Here is a 27,432-nt window from a genome sequence, read left to right as displayed (position 1 = left end):
CTACCAATTTGAGGATACTTTAGGGAGTGCTAACTTTCATTAACTTCTATAAAACTACTTGAAGCTATGAAATCCGAAGAAGTTTCTTGATTGCAGGACACAAATTTTGTCTCATACACTGAAAAAAAAAACTCCAGGCGTGAAAGCCGTACTTACGGGCTATATAGATTTACCATCCGCGTTCCGGGCTCAGAGACCGAAAGTTCCGGGCGTAGCATCCGGAGCAGTCGGAGATACAGCTCCAGTACCCGGAATTTTCCGCCTCTGAACCCGGAACGGCCGGTATGTCTATACAGCCCATAACTTTTTTTCAGTGTACTATTTTTCAATTGAAAAAATGACTTTTGGTCTATGGAGTCATGCATCTTTTGAATTCAGATATTTTTACTTATAGATCTCTTGACGACTTTTTCCACCAAACGAAACGGCGTTGCTGAATTCTCGTCACCAAAACAGAGTAATTTACGGATTAAATCGGCTCGTCCGGGCCGATGCACATTAAATCACCATCACAGGCGCGTTAGATCTCGCATTAAGTCGAGGCGGAAATTAGCCCAATCTCGGTGCTACGCAAATGCTCGTCTCGCGTGTTCGCCTCCCCTCTCCCCCCCCCCCCCTCGATTCTGGTCGGAATTCAAATGAAAGTCATTTGGTTCCTGCCAACAATGAATTCGACCAGCAAAGGCCTTTCTGTGAAACTCATTCGGATGATGCGATGCGAAATCAACATTCATCCGTTGATGTGTATCGATGGTTTGCTAAAACTATCTGTGAAAAATACAAATTTATGACGTGACAGGTAGAATATCTGAATAGGTAGCCCGTCAAACCTCACCTATGAATTTGAATACCTATGAAATGTAGGAAAGTTGATTTAAAAGTGAGAGAATGTGCCATTTTGTGACGTCATGTGGGGGCATTTCTCAATTAAATAGATGTATTATAGCACACTACATCGCATATTTTCATATTTCCTCCAACAATTGTTCAATTCAGAAACCAAGGGAATCCTCCTGCTCAGTTCTCCTATAGTAGTTTAATTTAAACATTTATTTACAAAATTTCAGACACTTGCAAATTCTTCATTGGGGTCCATCATGTGGACCGCGTGAAGCAAAAAGGAACCAAGCAACATCAACTTTTGCCAAAATTAACTGGGAAATTTAATTTTTTACAAGAAGACGTTTGTGCGGATTCCTTTGAAAATTTTAAGGAATTTGCCACGCACAATGCAGAAAATTCACTGAACTTTGCACAAAAATCCGCACAACCTATGTATTGTACAAAATTAAATTGCCCAATTTTTGGCACTAGCTGATGTGGCTTGGTTCCTATCTGCTTAACGCGGTCCATATGGAGATTCAACGAGAGAATAACTTGTTTCTTTTCCTGGTTTTCCCATCGCGACTATAAATAGATTCGCTATGTAAGGGAGGGATCACTTTCTCTCCCGCATTCCCGCAGCGCGGGAAATGGAGAAATTTCTCGGCTTTTAAATCGGTCGTCGGCGGCGATGGGATTAAATATTGACAGGGCCTGGGCGTGAGCGCGTGGGCCGCAGCATTTTTCGTCGAAGGCCCAAAGGAAGGCGATAAATTGCCCTGGTTCCGGAGCCACTTGCCCCCCCCCCCCTCTCTCACCGATCCGCGAAGAAAATTCAAAGCTCCGGCGGCAGGCATTCCTTCGAGCTTTCGCTAAACGCTGAATCGATTCGGGCCCGTCGCACAGTGGATTGAGTCAAACAGAGAGGTCGGGCATGACATTTTTTACTAAAACTGCAAATTTTAATGTTTTATTTTGTCTTATTTTAAATTTCAAGGGGTGCTTCAAGATGAAAATTTCACAAGGAAACCAATGGAACCACTTTTAAAACCCCAAAGTATTGTAAAAAACGGAGTTATAAGCTTTTAAAGTGGCCAAATTATGTCAGACTTCTCCCGTTGATTCAATCCACTGTTCGGCGCCTCTATGGATTACTTTCCAAACCGAGATCTCTTCCCTGGTTTCCTGCCTATTTCAATAGTGGAGCGGAGAAAGGGCCTCCGGGTCTGGAGGTCGTTTTTCCAATTTAACTCCGGTAAATTCACGAAAACGGAGATGGGAATCTTGAGGGAGAAGAAAGAGATAAAGGGGAGGAGAATGGGAAAAGGAGATAGAATGAGAGAAACCCCTGGGAGGTATCTCTCTATGTCCCCCAGACCCCTCTAGATGAGGCTAGAATGGCAATTCTTCGCTTCTCCCCCCTCCCCCCACAAAAATTTCCCAATTCTGCTCATGCAACTCATGCATATACTGCCGTGCGAAGGAAGAACGCCGTATGAGCCTACAGTCGTTGCCATATTTCCTTCCAGAAAATTCGAATTTCCTGAGAAAATTACTAAGATTTTCCCACAAATTTTTGAGTCAATTTTGTTCTCGATTTAATCTAAAAAATCTGAAAATTTCAAGAAAAAATATGCGTAACTTTCCTCAAAAATTCATCTTTTATTTGGGGACGTTTAGCAACTCTCGAATGTTCATACGGCGTTCTTCCTTAGCACGGCAGTATAGCACTGAATTTTGATTAAAGTTCCATGCTTCACAATACTAAAAAAGTTTTGCTCTATTTCAGAAATATGATTTCTGAAAACAGTAAGTCATCCACACATTTTGGCATTTTACAAGGATATTTGGTTTGTAACTCATTCTGGTGCGCTATTGATTTCAAGGAAAAATGTTGGTAACTTTTCTCGAAAATAGACATTTTGTCCGGGGGTTTGGCAACGCCAAAATGCTTATGAAGCGTTATTCTTTGGTCGGAACGACTCTCTTAAACGCTTCCTGCTGGAATTTATTTAGCAGCCTTAAAGTTTAAGCAAAATTTTCCTCGTGAGCTGTTCTCATATTATCTGTCTGGCTCCCGATTAATGTAAAAGTTTGTCTTACTGAGAGGTAAGCTTTGCATGAAATTGCGAATTGAATGCCGGGAAAGTGATACTTAAAAGCCTAATTTGGCAATCATCCACCTCAATATTGCGATATTATGCACTGAAATTGGTATACTTCACAATTGACTTATGTATTGAGAATTGCTGATTCTCTGCACAATTTGAGAACTATAAATATGTTGCCAGGTCGCGCGATAAATTTGAATTTTGTGCAACTGTGATGAGCTTACCAAATTATATGATAAAAGTTCTTTGATCCTCAGCTGAACAGGGAAAAATTATCTTTTTCGAGACCATCTTGCAATCACGATAATATAATCACTAAAAACCATCAGCTACTCATAGGAACCTATGACATGACGTCTTCAAAAATCAAATGTACCATCCCAGCGAAAGGCGTTGAGTTGAAACAAAATAATGTCGTTCGTTTTCATGCTACCCTCGAGAGGGAATCAAGCTCGGGATCTAAGTAATACTGTTAGGGGGCTGATTTTTTTGCTCAGAATATTGTCTGGAGAAACCCTCCCTCGGCGCAGCGGTCGGCATGTTACACATATCAGCGCCTACAAGATTGCATGAATACTTCACGCATTGCGCCAAACCCACTGCGGTCAGCGCGGCGCAGCGGCGGAAGTTAAAATTATTAAATCAGATTTATGTTTGTTCTTTCATAATTTTTTCGTTCATTTCTTCAAATGGAAGGCCTCGTCCACACAGAGATAGGTAAACGGAACTTATCTTTTGCGCAAAGTTTTGTGAACTTTTGCTAGTAGTGTTGACAGGGTTTTCGCAAATAATGTGTCCAACAAGAATGAACGCGTCTAATGCACCCCTCTCCCTTTGGCACGTTCACTTAATGTTTTTTATTGATGTTTCAAAACGAATGATAAAGGAGCGGCAAAATGCAGGCGGCCCGTGGGTAGCAAGTTGGTAAATCCGGCCCTGGTCGCTAATGTTAAACTTTTGAGAGTTCAACGCACAATGCGATACCATCAGGAGATCCGCAACCTGGCTGCTAATTTCGTCAATAATAGGGCCAGTCGAACACCCGTCGTCCAATAATGCGCATAACCACGTGTGGTTATCTAGCAAGGACGAAGAACGCTGTATGTCTATTGGAAAATGACAAGAAGTTTGTCACTTCGTCCCAGTGCAAGTTACTTAACTGTAACATTTTCGCAAATTGGAGCATTTCAGGTTGTCTTTTAAGTTGCGGAGTAAACCCAAGACACAAAACGAATGGTGATTAATATTGACCACTGAAGGTTCCGTTTGGTCCGGAGAACCGAGCTCTCTTCTTAGTGAGATATCAGCTTTTTCCGATAATGTTACCAAGGCAACGAATATCGTCCAAATGAAGTAGGCGATACGACCTGTAATTTTAACGTAACGGCCTCTTTAATGACGAATAAAATCACTGATGAACGGATTAAAGTTTCCTCGGTAAAGAGGAAAAAATAAAGGCCGGAAATGTCCAGTCATTAATAGAGGTCAATGGCTTATACCAAGGGAGATCACAACCGCGTTAACGATTGTGAAGTAAAAATCGCCTGTTTTATTTCGCTTGGATTAGGAAAATTGGGAGTATCATTCACAAACTGATAACGCTGGTTTGCCCAATGTTGCCGTCTCACGAATGAAATTTCAAGGAAATAACTCGAACCTTAGAATGTTGCCAATCTTTCCTCGATCAAATATTTATTTCTGAGAAAAGTAGGAGCAATACTTCTCGCAATATGACAAAACTGGGTTATGTCAATTGAATTTTACTTTGTTTGCTTGAAAATACTTTTTGAAGCAGGCTGCCTAGCAAAAAATCCTGGACTCTTCTATTTATAGCGGTTTCAATGGAGGAAACATAGTATTATCAGCTTTTAGAAATAAATATGGTAACCTCGAATTAGGTTCGAGAATGACCAGGTTTAATGACTATTGAAGAAGAAATATGCATACGTCAATAGCAGTCAGCAATGGTCGGCCATTTCTGAGCAGCATGCGTGTCAACTCATCAAATTGCAATCGCATCGATACGGTAACGCTTTAACTCAATGAGAACTTTAAAAGCATAAACTCGGCTTGAAGCGCCTTCAAATCCTGTGATACTCTCCGCTTTATCGGAGAGTTAGTTTAGTTGCCTATCCAAACCAAACCCAACTATGATCATTGATTTCACTACACACAGTGCGAGATGTGTCAGCCTTAGCTGGTACCATGCATTTCAGAATAAAAAAGTGGGTGATTGAACTCCGGGCTGAATAATCAGTACTTCCTTTCTTGTCTCTTTACGTCTAAATAGTTTACAATACTCGCACTCGACACCAATGGATTGCAATTTGCTGGCGATTCCTAGTTGCCTCGGACACAAGTTTTTCTTTACATTTTCCCGTCACCTGGATTTAACTGCGAATAAAATTTGACAAAAAACTGAAATAAATAAATTGAAAAGTTTTTCAGAGGAATTTCCTCGGGTTTTCTTTAGTACGATGGAATTGGTGATTTGTGACTAGGACATGGCAACAGCGCACGCACACGCAGGCAATTAGCGCGGTTATCAATTCCTTCCTTGGAGCCGGGAAAATTATTTTTCCTTCCAGAAGAGTCCCATGTTGGCTATTAATCCCGTTCCTGCTACGCAAGCTCTAAACTGTCCCTTCCGTTGGGAGAAGATTTATATAGCCCTCCGTCGGCCGTCCCCAAGTTAATATCCCTTGACAGACGTCCGACTCATCGGATGAACGCGCCACGCGAATAGAAATTATGGGCATATTTCATGGGAGCCGGGGGATGCAGGGGGATGGAAACACCCCCCCCCCCCTCGAATAGCGCTCTGACATTATTATTCGCTGCCGGAAATATTTATTCTCTTTCCGGGAATATTTTCAGCCTCCAGAAAAATTTTTATCCGTCGGTTGATAACATCGTTTATACTGCACGGAGATGGAAACCTCGCTAGAAATTGGTCAAACAACTTTTCTTGATTTCTTTTTTAATTTAAAGTTTAAACTACACGTCATTTTAACTCGCACTAAAAAGGCATTTGTATGAACTGGGTCGCATTTAGCAAAAGGGAACCAGCACGACTACAGTGTTTTCAAAATCGTTTAACTTTTTCTTTCCTTTTAAAAATACTCAATATAAGCACAGTATTAAAATTTACATAATTACTCGCCTTTAAAATGAACAATTTTTTGGTGGAAAATGAAAACTTTCGGGTATTCTGAGCGATTTTTCAGATAATTATGTAGAAGCAACCTTTTTACAACACCGTAATCGCGCTGGTTCCTTTTTGCTAAATACGATTCAACTAAATGTGGAGGTGAAATGAACTTCCGTAATGTTATATAACAGTGTGAAGATGGTAACCTGAGTCTGCAAACGGCCTGACTATCGAAATTAATAGACAAAGCTATCCTTTTACTGGAAATAGGTGGTTCCGATGGACAAAGGAGGTAAGTAGTAGATCAGTGGCGTGGCGTACTTTGCGATGAATCGATTGACCTGCTATTTAAACCCATGGTAAAGGATCGATAAACATTAAGGTTTTCGCTACGAACTCTTTCATAATCGGTTCTTTACCACAGCTTCAAATGAAGAAATATCGACAATCGATCATAAACGCCTCGCCACTGTAGTAGATCAACCAATGGCAACCCACCAGAGACCATTTAGTTAATCCATAATTTGTTGTTCATTGTAATCACCTGCTTCCACCTTCCACCATTACGATCGCTTTATTTCCCCTGTATCTCCTAGGTTTATCGCTTTGACTATCAATTTCAATAATCAGTCTGTTGTTTGCGGTGAAAAAACACGATTATATTTTTGAAAGAACAGGGATGGAAATCGCAGGAAAATCTGTGCATCAGTGGGTGACCATGTGGATTGCATTTTGCAAAAAGAAACCGCAAGTATTCCAAAAATAGTAATTCCATGTAAGCAATGCTTTTTTATTGCGCAGGTATCCGTGAATGGCAGTGTTTACTACTCGGCCCATAAAATTTAGGCCAATCCAAGAGCTGCAAGCTTTAACTCAGAAATAAAATCCACCCTGGAACAAACAGGCTCATTCTTAAAACTCCTTATCCGGGTGGACTTATTTTTGTGTATGAATACGCGTCAACTTTTCGCTTCATGTAATACGCAGATTAACATGTCTAATAGAACAAAAACACAGTCCGAACAATTCTGCAGATTTTCCTTAACTAGTAAACGGACAAATGACTCGGGGAAATGCGCATTGTAAAACATACACAGTGAATAATATCCGTTACAGTAATGTCCACTTCAAAGTGTCCAATGCACAATTTTTCTGATTGTCACATTTTCAATGCGTACATTGCAGAGTAAAAAGTACTTGAAAAATTCCATGTCTGAAGTTGACCTCTTTTACAATTCCTACTCATCTCCGGGCTGCATCGTAGTTTTTAAGGCTCGCGCGGTACATTTGGACCGCTTTTAGGAGAGAAGGAGCTATTCCACATCAGCCATTGCCACACTTAACAGGGAAATTTAATTTTTTACAATAGAACATTTGTGCGGATTCCTTTACAAATTTTAAAGAATTTGCCTCGTACTATGCAGGAAATTCATTGAAAACACGAATATACGCACAACTGCTTTCATGTAAAAAATTAAATTGCCTAATTAATTTTGGCAATAGCTGATGAGGCTTGGTTCCTCTCTGCTTAAGGCGGTCCATTTAATGGTCGGAATGAAAATTCCGGCGCGGAACATTTTTGGAACTACAAGCCTTACAAACAACAGATACCCTGAGTACAGAAGAGCTTGCTAAATACCCAAAACATGAATCTGTATCAGGAGGTGACAGAACCGGGCCCTAAAATGGGACATTTCCTCTGAGCACCGACGGACGTTTTTAAATTTCTACGAAGTGCGAGCCGATTATTGAAATTGATAGACAAAGCTATAGAAAAAGAGGACGAGGGGAAAATGGGTGGCTGTCATAGACTAAGGGAGAAAGTTACAGGGTCCCTCGCGAGTTGCCGTTAGTTAGTCTATCGCCTACCTTCTTGGTTCATGGCAACCAACCATCTCCACCAATAACAACACTCCATTTTCCCTTCGTCTTCTTTTTCTGTCGCTTGGTCTATCAATTTCAAGAATCAACCTGCAGTTCGGGATTCTGCGTCTGCGTTATGCGACGGAAAATGGAGGTATAACGGATCTGGAGAGCCAGTAAAGAATAGGTGGTCCAACCTTGACCGACCTTGACCTCTTTCGCGACGCGGTCTCACGTGATTACCCCGGCGCGTCTCGGCCGGCGTCGCGACGCTAGCGGCGCCGCTTCACGTAATAACTCCGCGTCCAACGGATCACGCTTCGACCAGGGTCAATGCATCCAATCGGTAGCGAGTTTCATGAATTTCATGGATGTGCTATTTCTCAAATTTTCATTTCAGCAGATCCTGAAATCATATGAGCCTTGCACCCTGCTCTTCAAATCTCTATAGACTTGTATCGTGGTTATGAAAAAACGACGTCAAACCATCAAATTACTGATGACGCTAAAAAACAATGGGGAAAAAACTCGCTTGGATCTACAGTACAGAATCTTGAAAACATCGAAAAAAAATACTTTCGATTCAATCGGATTTTTGCTTAAATCGAGAACCAAAACTCTTAATTTAAGCGGATTTCTTTTTGATTCAAGCAAAAATACGATTGAATCAAGAGTATTTTTTCTTGTCATTGTTTTCAAGAGTCTGGACTCAAGATTCAATGTGTTTTTTTTTTCCAGTGCACCTTTAATTAGTCGAGTTAAAAGAGGAACTAAACACGCAATTTGGCCTGGAGCTTAGCGCAGAGAGGAATGATGACGAGGACTTGAGATGAAATGGACAAGCCCTCGGCGCGGCGGTCGGCATGTAACACATATTAGCGCCTACAAGACTGCATGAATACTTCACCCATTGCGCCAAACACAGTGCGGTCAGGAGCGGTCGGCGTGAAACGCATAGCGCCTACAAGACTGCAGGAATACTTCACGCATTGCGCCAAACACAGTGCGATCAGTGCGGCGCGAAAAACTCCGCACGTGGAACATTATGGCGAATTTCCGTACAGCCAGAGTTATCCAACCTGCAATGGGGAAGGGGGAAATAATTTATGAGATATTGCAGGATGATATTGGCACAATATTGAGGTACGTTACGTAAGAGAGATAAGGATACTTACAGATATTGAAACAATATATCTTGGGAATATTGCCGACCATATTGTCAATTTATATTTTTGAAGGATATTGATACGATATCGCCCGGCAGTATTGCAGAACAATATAGATTTTTTAAAAAAAAGGCATACGAGTGATAGTCCAGTAAACGAAGACATATAGGGCCCGTTTCCGGCCAAAAATCAACGTACGGCTGGATTTAGACCCAATCGATTCTAATCGGCCGAATCCAGCGGTACGTTAATTTTTGGCCATCAAAATGCTTCGTTCACTGGACTATGATTGAAACATGCAAGTGAAAATTAACACTCAGGCCCCAAAAAGCACCAGCACTGCTTTTCGTTAATATCGACTCATAATATCGTTGCTAACATCCTCGGGAATATTGCTTTTGTATAACCAGGGATGCTCCCTCAACGTCCCTAATTCACTATCAATATTGCAAGGATATGGAAGGGGGGTGTGTTGAAAAGCAACGTTGAGGCATTGTCCTTTTGGAAGGTGGATACTGCTTTCGGGCCTGTTGTTTTTTGAATGATTTTTTTCTCAAATCAAACCTTGTTTTGAACCCATTTTTGAGTTCTTTCTTCGTTTTTTACAGACCAAGATGGCACCGTCTAACGTGATAAACACGGCGGCTCGACTTCTGTTCGGGCCCGAATCGGTGGTTCCTCTTTTCGAGGAGCAGAAAGTTGGCAGACCGATAACGGAGCCGGGAAAGAAAGCACCGGAGAAACTGAACCCGGAACCAACGCCCGTGATCGAAGAACAAACGGCAGACAGCCCAAAGCCGAAGAAAGAAGATGCAGATACCTACAGAGTCAAGATAGTTTGGAGGAACGTCATGCTCTTCGCCTATCTCCACCTGGGAGCTATCTACGGCTTTTACTTGATTTTCACATCCGCCAAGATCCAGACATCTATCTTCGGTGAGTTCCCACGCGCTTTTACGCCGTAAGTACGCCTTAAGGCAATGCCTTTAGAAGCGAATCCAGCAATTCCGCAACACCGAATTGCCTCAATTTAAACCTATGCTAAATAATCGATTCTTGTCGGAGCACCTGACCCCTCTAAGAATCGATACAGTTCCATAGGTTTAAATGGAGGAAACCCGGTGTTGCCAAACTGTTGGATCCGCCAGTGAATGACACGGAGGGTATGCTCATCGATGTGTAGCTTGCTGATTGCATATGGTCACAAAAAATTGGCTCTAGTTGAGTTCTTACAGCAGTTACAGCCGTAAGATAACAAACAAGATAACCACTTGACGGAACCCTTGGCCAATGCGCAATACCAGGGACTTTTTGTAAGGCGATAGGTGGGCACTTCGTCATGGGATATGGAGGCATAGCATGGCACTCCACCAAGGGAATTTGGAGGACTTCCTAAGCTCCAAGGAGGGTTTGACAGGCCTCTTTGGGAAACTGTCGAAGAGTTGAGATGTCTCAGAAACAATTTTGAACTGTTATTACCAGAAAATTGATCAAAATCAATTAGAAATTTGAAAGATACGTTACCAGGGTGTCTAGCGACCGGGAAAACCGGGAAAGTCAGGGAAAGTCAGGGAGATGAAATTGGTCCGGGAGAAGTCAGGGGAAGTCAGGGAAGAAAAACGCAGAACCGGGAGAGAAGCGAACTCCCGTCGAAGATCGCGATTTTTTGAATAACTTCACGGCGCTTCGATACTTAGCCGTGCAGCGCTCTCTCCTGGTCTGAGGTGCCATCTGAACCGTTAGTGCTGACGTAAATAAAGAGACTACATAGCGTAGTCTCTTTATTCTATGGTGCTGACTAGTGGTGCTCCCTCTCTCTATCGCTGTGTTGCGTCCGCGACGCCTCCTTTAGCGTCCGCGACACCTCTGGAAGTGCCCCCGACGCCTTTTGAAGCGTCCACGACGCCTTTAAAGCGTCCGCGACGCCTCCTTCAGCGTCTGCGACACCTTTGGGAGTGTCAGCGACGCCTGTGCAAGCGTCCGCGACAACTTTAAGGCGTCCGTGACGCCTCCTTAAGCGTCCACGACACCTCTGAAAGTGTCCGCGACGCCTTTTTAAAGCGTTCACGACGCCTTCCAAGCGTCCAGGACGCCTCTGGTAGTGTCCGCGACGACTTTTGAAGCGTCCATGACGCCTTACGCAACTTAAGGCGCGTCTGTCCGCGGCGTCCTGGACGCCGGCGGAAAATGCTGCTACCGAGTCGAGGGCGAGAAGACGCTCACATTTCGGAGCACGGCACCTTAGGAGCGGAATTTGTGGATTTTTTCCGCTCTGTCCGCTGTCAATTTCTCGAATTTTCGTTGATCGGACAGTATGCTTTGAGCCGCGAAAATGGCTGGAGGCGCTTTTTTTTTAGGAGGGTGTGGATTCGATCGACAAGAATCGACCGAAAAATAAAAACGTGAATCGATCGACACCGATTCGATGGACAAATTATTAAAAAAGCGGTGTCGATTCGATCGACATGAATCGATCGGAAAAAACCGTGAATCGATCAGAAAAAAACGTGAATCGATCAGAAAAAAACGTGAATCGATCGGAAAAAAACGTGAATCGATCGGAAAAAAACGTGAATCGATCGACGAGAAATGATTGACAATTAATTAAAAAAAAAAACCGGTATCAAGTCAATCGACATGAATCGATCGAAAAACCAAAACGTGAACCGATCGACGTAATTCGATCGACTCACAGGTTTGTCGATCGACTCATAGGTTTGTCGATCGATTCACAGGTTTGTCGATAGACTCACAGGTTTGTCGATCGATTCACGGCTTTTGTCGATCGATTCACGGCTTTCGTCGAACGATTCACGGATTTTGTCGATCAATTCACGGCTTTTGTGTTCGATTCGCGGGTTTGTCGAACTGAACACATTCGAAAATATGTAGGAAAAGCAGCGGACTGAGCGGAATTTGTCGGTGTCTCCGCTCCGATCTGTTGGCGACAGATCGGAGCGTCCTCCATCGGCGTTTTCCGCAGCGTCTCTCCGCCGCTAAGGTGCCGTCCCCGCGCAAAATCATTAGACAGATTTATCGGCGTCTCTCCGCGGCGTCCAGGACGCCGCGGACAGACGCGCCTTAAGTTGCGTAGCTTAAAGCATCCGCGACACCTCTGGAAGTGTTCGCGACACCTGTGGAAGCGTCCACGACAACTTTAAGGCGTCCGCGACGCCTTCTTAAGCGTCCACGACACCTCTGGATGTGTCCGCGACGCCTGTGGAAGCGTCCGCGACAAGTTTTAGGCGTCCGCGACGCCTGTGGGAGTGTCCGCGACACCGCTTGAAGTGTCCGCGACGCCTTTTGAAGTGTCCACGACGCCTCCTTTAGCGTCCGCGACGCCTCCTTTAGCGTCCGCGACACCTCCGGAAGTGAACTATTTCTTCCTCTATTTATTTAATTCCCGAAGTTGCAAATGTCTATAAAGTTTTTTGAAGTAAGCAAAGATCAAGTTGATGCAATAGTGGAAGAAAGAAAAGAATCTTTTTTACGAGAGTCTCCGTTGACACCATGACACCCAAAGACCGCAGAAAGGTTTTATTCTTGAATTGTAATCCATCGCTTTGAAGGGTGGAAAACATCGTACAGACTGAAAGCAAATCTTGGTAAAAGGTCATGAAAAGTCAGGGAGAAAGAAAATTCAATAGGTCAGGGAAAACCTTGAAAGTCAGGGAGAATGAAAAGAAAAATTTGCTAGACACCCTGGTTACGCACTATTGAAAAAAAAAATTCTCACATTTTTTAGGAGGCGCCAAAGAAACTGGGGACACTTCATCTTCCTCTGTTGCTTCTGATTGATTCAGAGAAAATGAATAATTGAAATCGTCGTGAAATTCACGGCTAAAATATCAGAGGAAGAAATCGGAAAAATGATACTTTAGTGTTTGAAAAATTCCCCACGTCACAAATTTAAATCATGTGACACCTCAAGGTCAGGAGCCTCTTACCCAGCTCTCAAATTTCATAATCTGTATCTAGCATCCACGGTATAACGGTGAGCAAGGAAGTCGCTTCCAAGGATTTTCCCTTCTGAAACGTGAACGGTGGCTGTATACAAAGTAATTAGCTAACGTTGAGTCCCTCAAGACAGGTGTAATTATCCCAGGGATATGAAACTCATCTCTCTTGACGCGTAACTTCATGCCCTTTCTCGCCCGGCGATAACGTTGTAAGCTCGCAAAGTTTTCAAAACTGCCAACAGCAAGCTGCAAACTCAGCAAAAATCGCTCACCCACTGAAGGTTTCCCTTTGAATTTGAGCGACTCTTGCCGCACAGAACAGTGTGGGTGTCCCTTTCTTGCTGCTCTTAACGCCTACTTGCAGTGGTGCCAATTTTCGGGAAAACTCAAATTTTATTATCGAGCCGTTCAGCATACTATACGTCGCGTCGCGACTCATAGAGTAATGTCTGCAAGTTTTAGACTTTCATGGAGCCTTCAAGGCAGCTTTTATAGGAGATGACAAGAATATCCTTAACGTGACGAGGGATTTTGAATTTTGTCCTTTCGGAATGACTCCTGTACAAGTTTTGGTAGATGTATCCGTCGAGAATGTCACTGCTTCATTTTTCTTTTTTTTTTGGAAAATACAATTGTTTCCGTTCGGCCCCAACCAAGTAGCACTGCAGCCTGATTGTTAAAATTTCAATGGCTTTAGCGGCAAGATAAGACGAGACATAGCCCTATCTACGCCGTGTAATATATCGATTTTCGACTCTCGTCGAGCCAACTTAAATTTCAACAATCCGGCATCTCAGATCGCAATAAAGTACACGTAGATGATACAATGTGATTGCAACTGGATTGCGGGCTGTTCTACTTGTTGCTTACCTATCGATTGAAGGGGATCCTGGTGTTGACCTTATCGCGGGAAAATTGAAATAAGTTGCAATTTTTCTTTGCATCATAAATCGCCTATCTCTTTGATATTTGAATCCCATGTTATTGCTCGTTAAATCGGCATTTATTAATCGATTAACGTAAACATACTGCACTTTCAATGGTAAAAAAGTTACAATTTTATTTCATTAGATTGAGCATTTATTTAAATATATTTGTTGCACTGTGCTAATTGGACAACGGTCGCATGGACAGAACTGGTGACCCAATCACAGGGTGGCCTAAACAAGGCAAAACTTTCCCAAAACAGGTGCTCGACTTCCCTCACACCCGACAACCTTCCGGCCTTCCGCGAAGGTGTCAGTATTAAGCTCTCGAAATTTGGAGCACAAGTGCGGAGCCTCAACCCCCGGGAGCCTGTTCCCGAATCTCACCGCACGCTCCGGATAAAAATAGCCTCTTAATCTTATCTCAAAAGCTCACAGTTTATTAAACATAGTGCGCCGCGCCGCCCTGAGTACCTGGTATCAGCCTGGCAAGGTACCGTTGCCAATTTAGATGGAATTCAAGAATATGGGCATATACCCAGGCATATTTTTTTTTTATAAAATATGCTCAAAACGCAAAATAGAGCATAGCAAATCTACCGTCCGCAGCGAAAAAGCCGTAACTCCATTCCAAACTTTGTATTTTCTCTCCACACATACTTTCCTCTTACTGCACGGAGAAAAAAACCTCGTGTAAGGGGACCCGAAGTTTAGGTCATATGGATCTCTGAAGTTTTCAGATTGAGCATCTGAACACTTTAGATCTAGCTGTCGAGGTTCAGATCACACATCTGAAACTTCAGGTCTTACATCGGAAGTACTTCAGATGTGAAAACCGAAGTTTTTCGGACGTGAGAAACCGAAGTTTTTCGGATGTGAGAACCGAAGTTTTTCGGATGTGAAAACCGAAGTACTTCAGATGTAAGAACTGAAGTTTCAGATGTGTGATCCGAACCTCGACAGCTAGATCTAAAGTGTTCAGATGCTCAATCCGAAAACTTCAGAGATCCATATGACCTAAACTTCGGGTCCCACGCACGAAGTTTTTTTCTCCGTATGGAAAACTCAATTGCAACGATGCTCCATTTTTTCATTGAGAGTTCTAAATGGTATGCCAGAGTCGACTCGAAAAAATGACGGATGAATGATTGATAGTTTTTCTGCAAAACAGCATTTTATCAGAAAAAAACTAAAAAATGTTGAATGGAGATTCGACGTTTTCAGTTTGGACGGCAGAAAAATGATGCTCTCATTGGCATCCAAGGCACATGCCTCCATGTAAAGAGGCTGCGATTTTTATTCTGGTGTTGAGAGTAAACAAATTGGATCTCCGGAAAGGTAAACAAGGCGGATGCTGCGTTTTAATGAAAAAGTGGCGTGAGCACTCCACCTCGGCTCTTTTTCGCTTGTCATATCGTCGCTTTTCTGACGTAAGGGCGTATCTGAATTTTCACATGAGCTCCAGAGAAAGCATCAAGTTATATGGAGTGTAGGGCTCACTTGAAAATCGAGATGTGCCCTCACGCCAGAGGATCGACGATATCCTCTAAATTTAATTTTACGCACGTTCCGAGAGTGGACTGACTCTCGCTGGAATTTTTCTCAAATTAAATGTTGCAAAAAAGGAGGATCCTTAACTCTCACATAGCAGAAAGGTATGTTAGGCACTAAGCACGGGGTTGGGTTGTAAAGTTCGTTTCTTAATTTGAAATTGCACTCGCCGGTTAGGGAATTTTCACTTGTGTTGAAAATAATGTTTCTCTCTTATTCTCAAGTTTGATTAGGAACAAAAAGGAAACTTGTTTTTTCGTTTATTCCGTTTAAGAGGCCTAATAGTTGGGCTAAGGTTATTTGAAGTGTAAAATCGGAATCTCTGTATCAAATAATTGGACGCAGTTCAAAGTAAATCAGGAAGAACTACTATTTTGACAAGAGCCCTGTCATGCATGTACTCTTATGGATCTCAAGGCTCATTAGGAATGGATGTAGTTCATTTTTATTTAAATACGTGCGATTACACAACAATTTCCGAAACTGGTTCTCAAAGTTTCAACTACTAGCTTAATTGGTTGACAAAGCTCCTATTCTGCTATATTGATGGTCAAATTCTGAAAAGACGTAACTTATTTGCACTCAAAATCCATTCATACCTTATTTTTAATAAAAAATAGCAAAATTATGGATTGAAATAGATGTGCGGAATGACTATTAAAGAGCAAAAAAAATTCAAATAAATTTTTCTGGCATAATGAGAGTTGTTTTTCTATTTAAAAGTACATTATTAAGTTAACTATTAAAAAGGAGAGGAAATTTGCGGTGTCGCGTTTTGAAGTATGTATGTCCAGAGTTTATCCATCGATTTGCTTCCAACATGAGCTTATGCAGCAGCATATTGCGTGAACTCAATCTTCTTTCTGTTAGATTTAATAAATATTTTCATTGTTTTTCCTCCAGGGTTTTTGCTGTATCAAGCATCAGCAATTGGAATAACAGCAGGGGCCCACAGACTGTGGTCACATAGAGCATACAAAGCCAAATGGCCGTTGAAGCTCATCCTAATCATCCTCAACTCATTAGCTTTCCAAGTAAGTAAATACTGAAAGGACTAAAACTCACACAATCTTTTAAATTATTCAGAAAAATCTCTCTAATCAAACTGGATTATCTGAATTACTGGAATGTCGTTGAGATACGCTTGTATTGAATACAAATACTGCGACACTGGCATTCAACTGAAATTTCGAACTTTATTTAACTTAAAGCTTCCGAATTGTGTCATACAAGTAACTAAATTCGAGATCGCGTATTTCAATGAATGCAGTGCCCCATCATTTTCACTCTAATTGTATTTTGTCGATGGAAAACGAAGAATCATATTCCTTTTGAAATGCTTCCCTTTCCAGAAGAGAGGGATATTAATGGGGATTTTTAAGAGATTATTTCAATCATTTTTCAAAAGAAATGAAGAAGAGGAAGTAAAAGTAAAGCATGTCGAAAAACTGTAACATGGATGTGTGGTGTCTGCGTTCACCCGTCGCTTTACTCATATATTTCATTCTTTAAAATTGTGAAATTTTGATGGAATTGCAGTATATTTTTTATGTAAATACAGAACTTCCATCGCAATTGAATCAGTGAGAACGAAAACACACCAACTCGGTAACTAGAAAATGCTCAATATTCATTAAAGACAGTTAATTTTCATAAAGGTCATTGAAGTTAGTGCATCTGTTCCAACTTGGACCTTTAAAGTGTCCTTTCATACTTGTCTTTTGGCACCAAAAATATTTTTCTTAGACTAGCTTCTTCACCTACGGTGTAGTTTTGTGTATGTCTTGATTATTTTCGTTTTTTCGACTTGGTGTGTTTTCGTTCTCGCTGATTCGATCATGCTGGAAAATTCTGTGTAAAAGAAGAAAATGTATAGTTCAAAACTGCAAAATGTAGTCCAATACTGCACACTGCTGTTTTATTCATGATTTGAAAATAAGCAAGTCAACAGCGTAGGTTGAAGTTCATTGATTCGCTATGTCAGCTACACTTTTGAACATAGCGCCTGGATGGATGCAACTATACCTACTTGACGGATATCGGTGTTGCGTATTCGAAAAAATGAAGGGGTTTCACATTGGCATTTGTTTTAATCGACAGAACAGCGTGTTCGAATGGGCGCGGGATCACCGAGTGCACCACAAGTACAGCGAGACGGACGCGGACCCGCACAACGCCAAGCGGGGCTTCTTCTTCTCCCACGTGGGATGGCTCCTGTGTCGCAAACACCCGGACGTCATACAGAAAGGCCGATGCATCGACCTCAAAGATCTTGATGACGAGCCCCTCGTCCAATTCCAAAAAAGGTATCTCCTATTTTTTAAGCTTGATAAGATCATTTTGGATCACAGACACAGAGAGACCCTCCATTCCTATCCTGGCAATGGTGGAAGCTTCCGCTTTCGGGACTTTAACATTCAACTGTTGACTTACACCTGCTGGGTGGGTGTTAAACAACGTGTCGGGTATCTCGACTCGGGCAAACATACTGAAGTTCGGCGAACTGTTTGGCTCACTGTGAGTACGTCACCCGAAGCTCATCATCCACCTGGTGGGTAGGTCGACAGCCGAAAAAATGGTGATAACTGCTGCTCCCTTCTACTGTAAGGAAGCGTTGAATCGCCGAAAGTAAAAGTTTCAATAGCGCTGTCTCCACTCGTCAAAATTGCGTCAAAATGGATGCTCAAAGTGAATCGATTTCAACGATAAAAGGCTCAAAGTTGGGGCTTGATGCGATTGATGAGTGTTTCATCTCAAAATAGAGGGGCGCGACTCTTTTTTGATCAACAATCTCGAGCAGATCGTATTTATCGATTCACTGAGAGCTTTTATTTTGACGCCATTTTGACGAGTGGACACAGGGCTAATGGTGCTAGACACAAAGCGAATGAAATCAGCTGGGAAAAAGTTTCCATCCGCTACCAAGAGGCCAGTTGATGGTCTCTCCTCGTCTCTGTTTTGAATGGAGCTCGTGGCAAAGGGCGAGAAAGTAAGGACAATTAGACCCTGGTAAAAATTGGCGATAGGAGCTGCGTTTCAAAATACCTTAGGAGTTCTTATAGCCGACTGAAGAAGGCGATAGAAAATCATATAGCTGGCTGTAGAAAGTGGAAAAAATCATACGGCCGGGCTACACGAAGCGATAAAAAATTAAACAGCCGGGGTATAGTTCCTGTCGCCGGGCTTTACACTTTATCGCCTGGCTGTTGCTTTTTCGCCATCGGCTATAAGAAAGAAGGCTATAAGGCTATAAGAAATCGTGTAGAAATTCGTGTGCTTTGTAAATCCTTAAGTTTGAACGGAATCACCATAATATTTACAAAACGCACGTGAAATGAAACAGCGAAAATGAGAATAATCCATACAGAGTGTGCAAACATTTCAAAGTCATGAGTTGAACAACGCTGACTCCACGAGATTAATTATTAGAGCCTAACACAAAGCGGAGCACAAAGCGGAGCGGCGACGCACTGGCGCCTACAAACCTAACAGGGATACTTCACGCATTGCGCAATGCGTGAAGTATCCCTGTTAGGTTTGTAGGCGCCAATGCGCGTCTCACGCTGGCTGCTGCCCGCTGCCGCGCCGCAGCGTACACGCGCTTGAAGCAACTATTTCACACCAGAGGTATTGCACAGCATCCTACGAAATTGAAGGCGCTCCAACATATGAGGAATGGCAGGCATCCTTCAAAAGTACGGAGCTTTCCTCGCAAAATAAATCAAGATACTACGGCCCAAAAAGAGAGCGGTAGTCCAAAAACTCACTAATTCCTAGCATCCCTAATTAGTAACGTTTAGCATACACTTTATCGTCAGACTGTTGCTTAATCGCCATCGGCTATAAAAGGCTATAAGAAATCGTGTTGCCGGCTGTAGAAACTATTGGAAGTCTTACAGTCGGCTGTAGGTCTAAGGTATTTTGGAACACAGATTCTACTGCCAATTTCTACCAGGGGATAAAAGAGTTGGGAAACATACAATTTAAAGCACCAAACTCCGCTCCATTTTCAAAGCAAACAAAATCATTTTGATTTCGCAAAAAAAGACCTGAGCTATCGCAATGCCTCCACGTCAAAGCTGTTGAATGGGGCATTTTACGTTGTATAATTCCCTCTAATGTGGTATTATTTTGACGAATCTGACAAACCCTAAACAGCATAACACCTTAAAAGTTTTAAGAAAAAAATTAAAAATATTAAACATAAGGGTTGATTGGTCGGATTCGACCGAGATTATCCGTAACTACATTTCACGCTGGATAATAGGAGTGCATTTTGCAATAAGGAACCACTATATCTGGCCCGTTTTAGACACAACTTACGTGCCATTGGTTTTCATATGCAGGTATGTGCTTTTATGGGAGAGCCAGAGATAATGGCTCCTCGTTGCGAAATGTAATCCATTTTCTCTCGTGTTTTATTTTATTTAACAGATTGGAACTACTTATCGCCTTCCAACTCTTGGGAAATTAAACGTATAATAATTAAAAGTATATTTTCAAGTTCTAATGTTGCTTAGTCTGTTTTTCAAAACATAAAACGTCAGAAACATCAGGGAAAGTCAGGCAACTTCTGAAAAAGTTAGAGTGCTCCTGGCCAATGCCACGCAAACGCAAATTCGGTTTCAATTAATTGCTGCGAATTAACGACATTTTTTCGTTGACAGGCACTACCTGAAAATGGTACTTCTATTCTGTTTCATCCTCCCCACGGTAGTGCCCGTTTACTGCTGGGGGGAAACGTGGGGCAACGCATGGTACGTGGCCACATTATGGAGGTATGCTTTCATCTTGAACGTAACTTGGCTGGTCAATAGCGCTGCGCATCTTTGGGGACAACGTCCATACGACAAGTAAGTGGAAATTTTTCGACCTTTATTCGATGAAACATGCTTTAATTGTTGTCTCCAGACAGCTCACGATGCGCTTGCCTAAAAAAAACACGAGAGTTTTGGAATTATATTCGTGCAAACATGGCACTACTTTTAGTAGAATACATTTACCATATACGGATTTATGTCGGACTGAATGAAAGTGAATGAATATGACATGCTTGATCAATGATCGTATTTTACCTATTTATTTGCCAAAATGATCAACGATAATGTGCCATTTACTGGTAACCACATGGCAATGAAGTCATTTCACCTTCATTCCAGCGTATAGGCAAACAAATATCCGCAGAGTTCGATTAGTTGCATGCTTGAGGTAAGTTCAAAATAGACAGCAGTAAGCGATGAGAAATAGGGGTATATTATTTGTGTCGGATACTAGGGTGAGAGGAAATGCAGAAAATCGAAAAAATCAAAATATTTACAATCCTTAAGGTAGATTTACACAAAAGCTTGAAAATAGATATCATCAAAGGGATTGTAATGATTCGCCACTTCAAGAACAAAAACTACTAGGCAAATAAAAAATATACCCAGTTTTCAACATACTGAGATAGGTTTTGGGCCCGTCTTAAAGCATAGCTGCATTATAGATTTGGTCCTGGTTCTTTTATGTATTTTTTGTACCGACAATGACTAATTGTACTCGAGGTTCTCGAAATTTTTCTTTAAATGATATTCTATCAAATGCGCCAATTCAAACCTCCCTTGATCACAATGTAAACCATGTGAGGTCTTACTGAGGAAAGGCTACTTTAAATCACTACGTAAATGTAAGTTCAAGTATTTTTCAGGGCTCAAAATGAACTGTAGTTCATTTTGCATGCATTATACTCAAAATGGAACTTCTATTTCTTGCTTAGTTTAGAAAAAAACGTCTGTACTATTACTTGCGTGAGCGGATAGACGTTTTTATAAATGAGACAGGGATATTGTAGTTTCATATTGCGTAATACAGTCTAAATATATAGGCAAACCGTCTACGGCACAGTGACGTCCAATTAATTAACTTTCTGTCATTTCAAAACAAACTTTAAAGTACCTGGAAACACAATCCGACCTTGCATAGGTCAAATTAGATCACGGTCCAAGGTTTATCTTCCAAAGTTTTTTCCTGATAAACATTCGGAAAAGTTGGAATTTTTCTTGACCTAAAATAAGTTTGGTATTTGTCAACAAATAGTTATCGCAGATCCAGTGAATCATTGCCACCTCTCCCCCAAGCAATGCCAAAAAATGATTAGGCATCTTATCCGGAGACACAGTCTAATTTTTAGCGTTTGATCATCTCATTCGAGAAAACTCCTTGCATCTAACCCTCCTGTGGAGACCGATAATTGAGAAAGATCCAGAAAATATGAAGGGCAAAGCGCAAAGGTGCCGCTGGAAAATTTTCTCAGTTTACTGACTGTGCATGTGTTATGTATAAAACCTGTTTCAGTACCTATGGTCTGGAGATATAGTAATTGATGGGATGTCCAGTGACGAGGCATGAATGATCGATTATCGATTTTGGCCCACTGGAAGTTATGATAAAGAATCGATTTTTAAGGCGCTGGTGACCCCCCCCCCCCACCCCTACTGCCCCGTGTCTATCGATCCTTTCCATAGGTTTAAATGGCACATCAGTCGATATATCGCAAAGCACGCCATGCCACTGGGATGCCCTTCATTCCGTCATATCGCAAAATGGAGTTTTAGAAATTATCAAGAAATTATGAGAGAGCATCACAAATGTTGTCTTTTTGTTAAAAGTTAACGCAAAATACACAAGACATAGATGCGAAAAATTCCCAAAATCAGTTCGTGAGAGGATGATTGGTAGTTATTTTCAAGTCAAAATTATGTTCATTCAAATAAACGTATTGTTCGTCAAATAACTGGAGGCTATGCTTCTTAAAATTGTTCCTCTCTCGATGTCACGTGCTCTCAAACTTATCAAAGAAACTTCAGCACACCAAGAAATTCATCTCGGGCCAAATATGGTATGATAGACTCTTTAATTTTTAGATCTTTTGGCTCTCAGAACTTTGGTTGAACGATCTCAAATATCTTCGTTTCCAAGACGAAAGAACGCAACTACGTTTCAAAGTTTTAACTTTCCTACCCGTAAATTGTAGCATTACTAGTAAACTGTTGGCTTTTCTAACTGTTTTCACTAATTTTTCGCTGATTTTTCTGATTACTTGGAAAAATTAATACAATTTTGGAGAAAAATGTCTAGGTCAAATTCTTGTAAGCTATCAAGTTGATTGAGTCAAGTTTGGAACCTTGGGAGGGAGTTATGTTCTTTCGTCTGGGAAAAGAAGATATCAGGAATGCTTGTGAATATAGCTTTAGGAATATCGGGTCTTTTCTTGAAATTGATAGACAATGGATAGACAAAGAGAGCAAGAGAGAATGGAGCAATCCCGTTCGTCGAACCGGACGGCAGTCCGGTGGCTGTCATAAAGTAAGGGGGGAAATCAGTTAGTCTAATACACACCTTCATCGTCCATCGCAAATGCACCTCCTTCTCCACCAATACGATCGCTCCATTTGTCATTTTTCTCTTTAGTCCATCGCTTGTCTATCAATTTCAATAATCAGCCCGCTGGACTTTCAATGAACTGGGGAATATTTCAACGCATCCATCTTAACGGAAGCTCGACTGAACGAGCTCATTTTTGGCACTTTTTCCCCTCGTTTCAATACGTCTCGTCCTAACTCCTTTGCCTTTTCTCCCAGATTCATCAACCCAGCTGAGAACATAAGCGTGGCGATCCTAGCTTTGGGCGAAGGCTGGCACAACTACCACCATGTCTTCCCGTGGGACTACAAGACGGCAGAGCTGGGCAACTACCGGGCCAACCTCACGACCGCCTTCATCGATTTCTTCGCCAAGATCGGCTGGGCCTACGACTTGAAGACGGTTCCCCTGAGTTTGGTCCACAAGAGGGCAAACCGAACGGGCACCCGGAAACACAGCCACGAGGGGGAGGTCTGGGGTTGGGACGACGAGAACATGCTCAAAGAAGACAAGGACCACGCAGTCATTTTCCAGAAGGATGAGTGAAGATCTCAATTAAGGGCCCAAGCAAAGCATCCGGTCTGTCCCAAGGAGAGAGAATTCCTGCTCACTCCGTGTGGGCAGAAACATCATTTGGGGATGGCTAAGGGGGCGCTGCCCCCTCCCCTGCATTTTTAATATGATCTTTTTGGGGTGGTTTTAGTCAAATTCCATTAATTTAAGGGAATTCTCGAGATTTTTGGAAGGTTCGCCCCCATCCTTGAAGAAATTTTATTCTTCCGATCTCTTGATATTCGGCTGAAATATTGCCCCTATTGTATGCGTTTTTATTTATAGCGATCACTGTAGGGACGATTCAACAGCACCCTGTTATCGGATCGAATCCAAAGGAATATCAATAACACACATTTTTTATGCTATCCATGAGAATGTATCCATTCATATCGGTTTTTTGTGGCGTAACATTGATATTTTGTTTCCTAATATTGGCATCCTAAAGCGAGATCAAGATGCTAAGATGGAGCCACGCCGACCCTCATAAAAAGAGAGATTTTTCCATGCGTGAAGCGTGAGGCACCACTGTTGTGGATTTTTATAATTACGCTGTCGGAGTCCGATTGGCCTACTAGCCGTCTTAAAATTACTAAAAATACCGAAAAATTATAGAAAATTCTAGGAAAAGTTTTCACCGTGGAATTGTAGCCAGTAGGTACTTCCTTCTAATTTAGACTACAATGACTTGGAATTATGCTTTCTGAAGGTCTTGAAACTGGATATGAGCATTAGAGTTGAATAAAATGAGCTTGAACCAATCAATCATGGTTGGAAGGAATCCGATTTTCTTTTGCTGATCCAGAAAATTCCAACAGCGCTTCCTGGTTTAACACGCAACTGATCTATTTCCATAATCCATGCACCGCAAAATTGTGAGTGATTCATTTGCGTATTGTATCATTTCTTTTAGATTGGGTGATCTTGCTGTAAATTTTTATTTTTTGGTAAGTTCGATCTAGAGATCTTGACGATGAATTGGATAGATTCAACCAGAATCACTGAGCTGGACCAGGGACCTTGAATCACTGAGGCCTAATTTCTTCTCGTATTGTCTTATAACTTATTTGACAACAAAATTAAACAGCATTCTACCTCCATACCCTTCTTGAATTTTCGCTTTAGTATTTAAATATGTATACTGACAAAACTTTAAGGTATAATGTTGCTTTGTTTTCTTATAAAAAAAATAAATGAATAAAACACAAAAGAACATTAAAAATCGTGCAATGCAGTTAGACTAATTCTGGTTAGTGCTGAGTAATTTTGGAAAATGATGACCAGACTATGGAACGTAGAAAATTTTATTGTACGTACAAACAAATTAATATTCAAGTACAAATCAAGTGCCAGGAATAACTTAACAGATTGTATATTTTCACCTTGTAATATATCGCTAAACCAAGAAACTTTCTGAAAAGTATCAATCACTAGTTTTGATCCATATCATTTGGTCTTGGCTTCGTGAAAAAATGGTCAAAGGATATGAAAAATGAATGTGAAATATACCTAATCACTGTAGGATATTAAAATGTCCTGGAGATGATAGAGAGTAATCCAGTATTCTGATCGATTATATATTTCTGTCAAGATGTACTCAGTGTTTGATGTTGTCAAGAAATATTTTTATGAAATTGTTTTCCTAACAAACATATTGAATGTTGTCAAATTGTATTTTATATTTTTTGAGAATATATTTTTTGTTTCCCAATAACATTAGTGATTCTACTTTCTGACTGTAGATCACTATTGGTTAAAATTGTGTCTTGGATCATTTTTTCGATACACACGTATAAAGAAAAAATACACGGTTCGGTTGAAGTAGATAACATGTCGACTGTCTTGTTTCAAGAGAACATGAGAGAGATATCATCAGAGAGAGAGAGAGAGAGAGGGGGGAGAGAGAAAGAGAGAGAGATGATGCTACTCAAAGGCGGTAAAACGATGCAGCCGGCATGCTTAATTCTCGAGTCAAACGAAACATGAGAGCCGTCCGCCTTCAAGAGTAGTGTGGGTGGTATCTGCTCAGTTTGAAGGAGTTTCTCAGTCCAGAGGTCTCCAAAGAAGTTCAAAGTGCAGTGCTGAACGTCAAAAGTCTCTTCAGCTGTTTGTAATATCAAGACTCTGCTGCCGTCTTAACTTAGCACCGGATAAAACAAGACTTAAAGCTTTTCTTGATATTTCTTGTAAAAAAAAAGTTTCACATCTCTTGTTTCAAAATGAGGAATGGAGTCTTGTACATGGATCACAATTTTTATACCTCCTTTACTTCATCAATTTATTCATCTTTTAAATTCCCAAAATCTCCACTTTTTGGTTTCACATGTACGAAAACTTAGAGACCCTCTTCATTACGTCTCATAGAAAGTGATACCAGATGAATTTACAATACCCTTTTTCATAATGAGAAAATGAGGGGGAAATTAGGACAATGAAGAGTCGCTCAGACGGTCATAGAGGCTGTAAATCGAACTGATCATTAATGTAACAACTTGAGAATTTCGCAAAAGAAAGGGAAAAAAAGAACAGAAAAAAAAGTTAAATTATCCTCGGATGTTATTTTGTATTATCCTTCAGGATAAATAAACGGTGTCTATTAATAAACTCATTTCTGGGTATAAGAAGACAAAAAAATGCATGAATAAATAAATAAATTTAAAAAAATATTACTATACAAGACAGGACCTACTCAGATATTTTTCTAATAGAATCATGAGGTCTATTCCGAGCTTGAATTTGCATTGGGTTTTTGAGCCTGGATCTGAGTCCTGGTGAATGGAGACGAGGTTACACGGTTGTGCTGAAACATTGCTCGTCTTTCCAAAATTACAATATTAAAATGCACATTTCGTCGCAAATAAGGCAACCTTGGGTGAAGATTTCTCGATATTTCTCGCCGAGGGGCAGCGTGATCGATAAATAAAGATTTTGCATGGGTATACCATATTCTTAAACCATGATCTTACGCTGCTTTAAATAAAATTATTCGTTTACGATTCAGCATTTTAAAAAATACAAAATATATAGGTATATTATTCAAACGAAGGAAATGTAATCCATTATCCTGACCTTTCGTTTTTTTTTTTTTTTTTTTTATAATATTTTTATCATATGAGGTTAATAAAAAGTTTTCAGTCAGTCTTTGACATCCTGAATAATTGTCTTGGTATTTATTTACTAATTTTACAGAATTATATTTTATTTCTTATTAAAACTAAGAAATACAGTGCAATCTGTGTAAGTGCAATCTGTGATGAGCCTCGAGACTCATTAGACCATTAGCTAAACGTGGCTCATACAGGAATCCACTTACCCCTCTCTTCCCCACGCTCCTGATCACTGCGTCGGCGTCTCGACGAACAATAGCTAATGACGGTCGCCAAGCTAGGCCGGGATCCTCAGCCCCTCGCCCAATTACTTACGCTTCATTAACCATTTCACCGTCACGCTAGGATTCGCCCAATTTTCAAAAAAAATTGTTTCGCGAGTTTTTAGCAATTTTTTCCTTACTCTCCGTTGAAACACGAATTAAAAGAGGTCTCATTCATAAAAATCGGCCAAATAGAAGAGAAGTTACAGTATTCGAAATCCGAAGAAATCAACAAAACTTCTCCAAACAAAAAATAAAATGAAGGGGGAAAAAAAGAAATGTATAAATTACAATTTAATATGATTGACCTCAGAATGTGACAAGCAATTCAATTATAAAAAGGAGAAAAAATTGAGTGAAATTACAAAAAATTAGCCTCTTGCAAGGGGCTTCCTTGTATGAGTTTTGACCTGAAGACAAGTAAATCCCGTTACATTATTAAAACGAAATTGACTCCATAGTTTAATGCCTTAGTTTCTTGAATACGATTATTTTAAGCTCTCGAAAATTTATACCAGCAATTTTACCCATGGGGTGATTTCCTGAGAGCTGATAATATC

At 41.0% G+C, this 27,432-nt stretch overlaps 1 protein-coding gene across 2 annotated transcripts in view; it reads left to right on the top strand.

Annotated features, from left to right (window-relative positions):
* Window positions 1-25,216, top strand: part of LOC109039871 (acyl-CoA Delta-9 desaturase) — a 40,841-nt gene extending 15,625 nt beyond the window's left edge. For both annotated transcript variants that reach the window (XM_019055571.2, XM_019055572.2), the window contains exons 2-6: window positions 9,722-10,049; window positions 16,453-16,583; window positions 17,650-17,855; window positions 20,217-20,402; window positions 23,169-25,216. In XM_019055571.2, the coding sequence (XP_018911116.2) occupies window positions 9,722-10,049; window positions 16,453-16,583; window positions 17,650-17,855; window positions 20,217-20,402; window positions 23,169-23,496 (1,179 nt within the window). In that variant the 3' untranslated portion in view covers window positions 23,497-25,216. The remainder of the gene's footprint in view (window positions 1-9,721; window positions 10,050-16,452; window positions 16,584-17,649; window positions 17,856-20,216; window positions 20,403-23,168) is intronic.
* The last annotated feature ends 2,216 nt before the right edge of the window (window positions 25,217-27,432 follow it).

Source organism: Bemisia tabaci, chromosome 5 (genome assembly GCF_918797505.1).
Source record: "Bemisia tabaci chromosome 5, PGI_BMITA_v3".
NCBI classification, from domain to species: Eukaryota; Metazoa; Arthropoda; class Insecta; order Hemiptera; family Aleyrodidae; genus Bemisia; species Bemisia tabaci.
The sequence above is the reverse complement of the archived record's forward strand: the minus strand, read 5'-3'. Positions and strand labels throughout refer to the sequence as shown.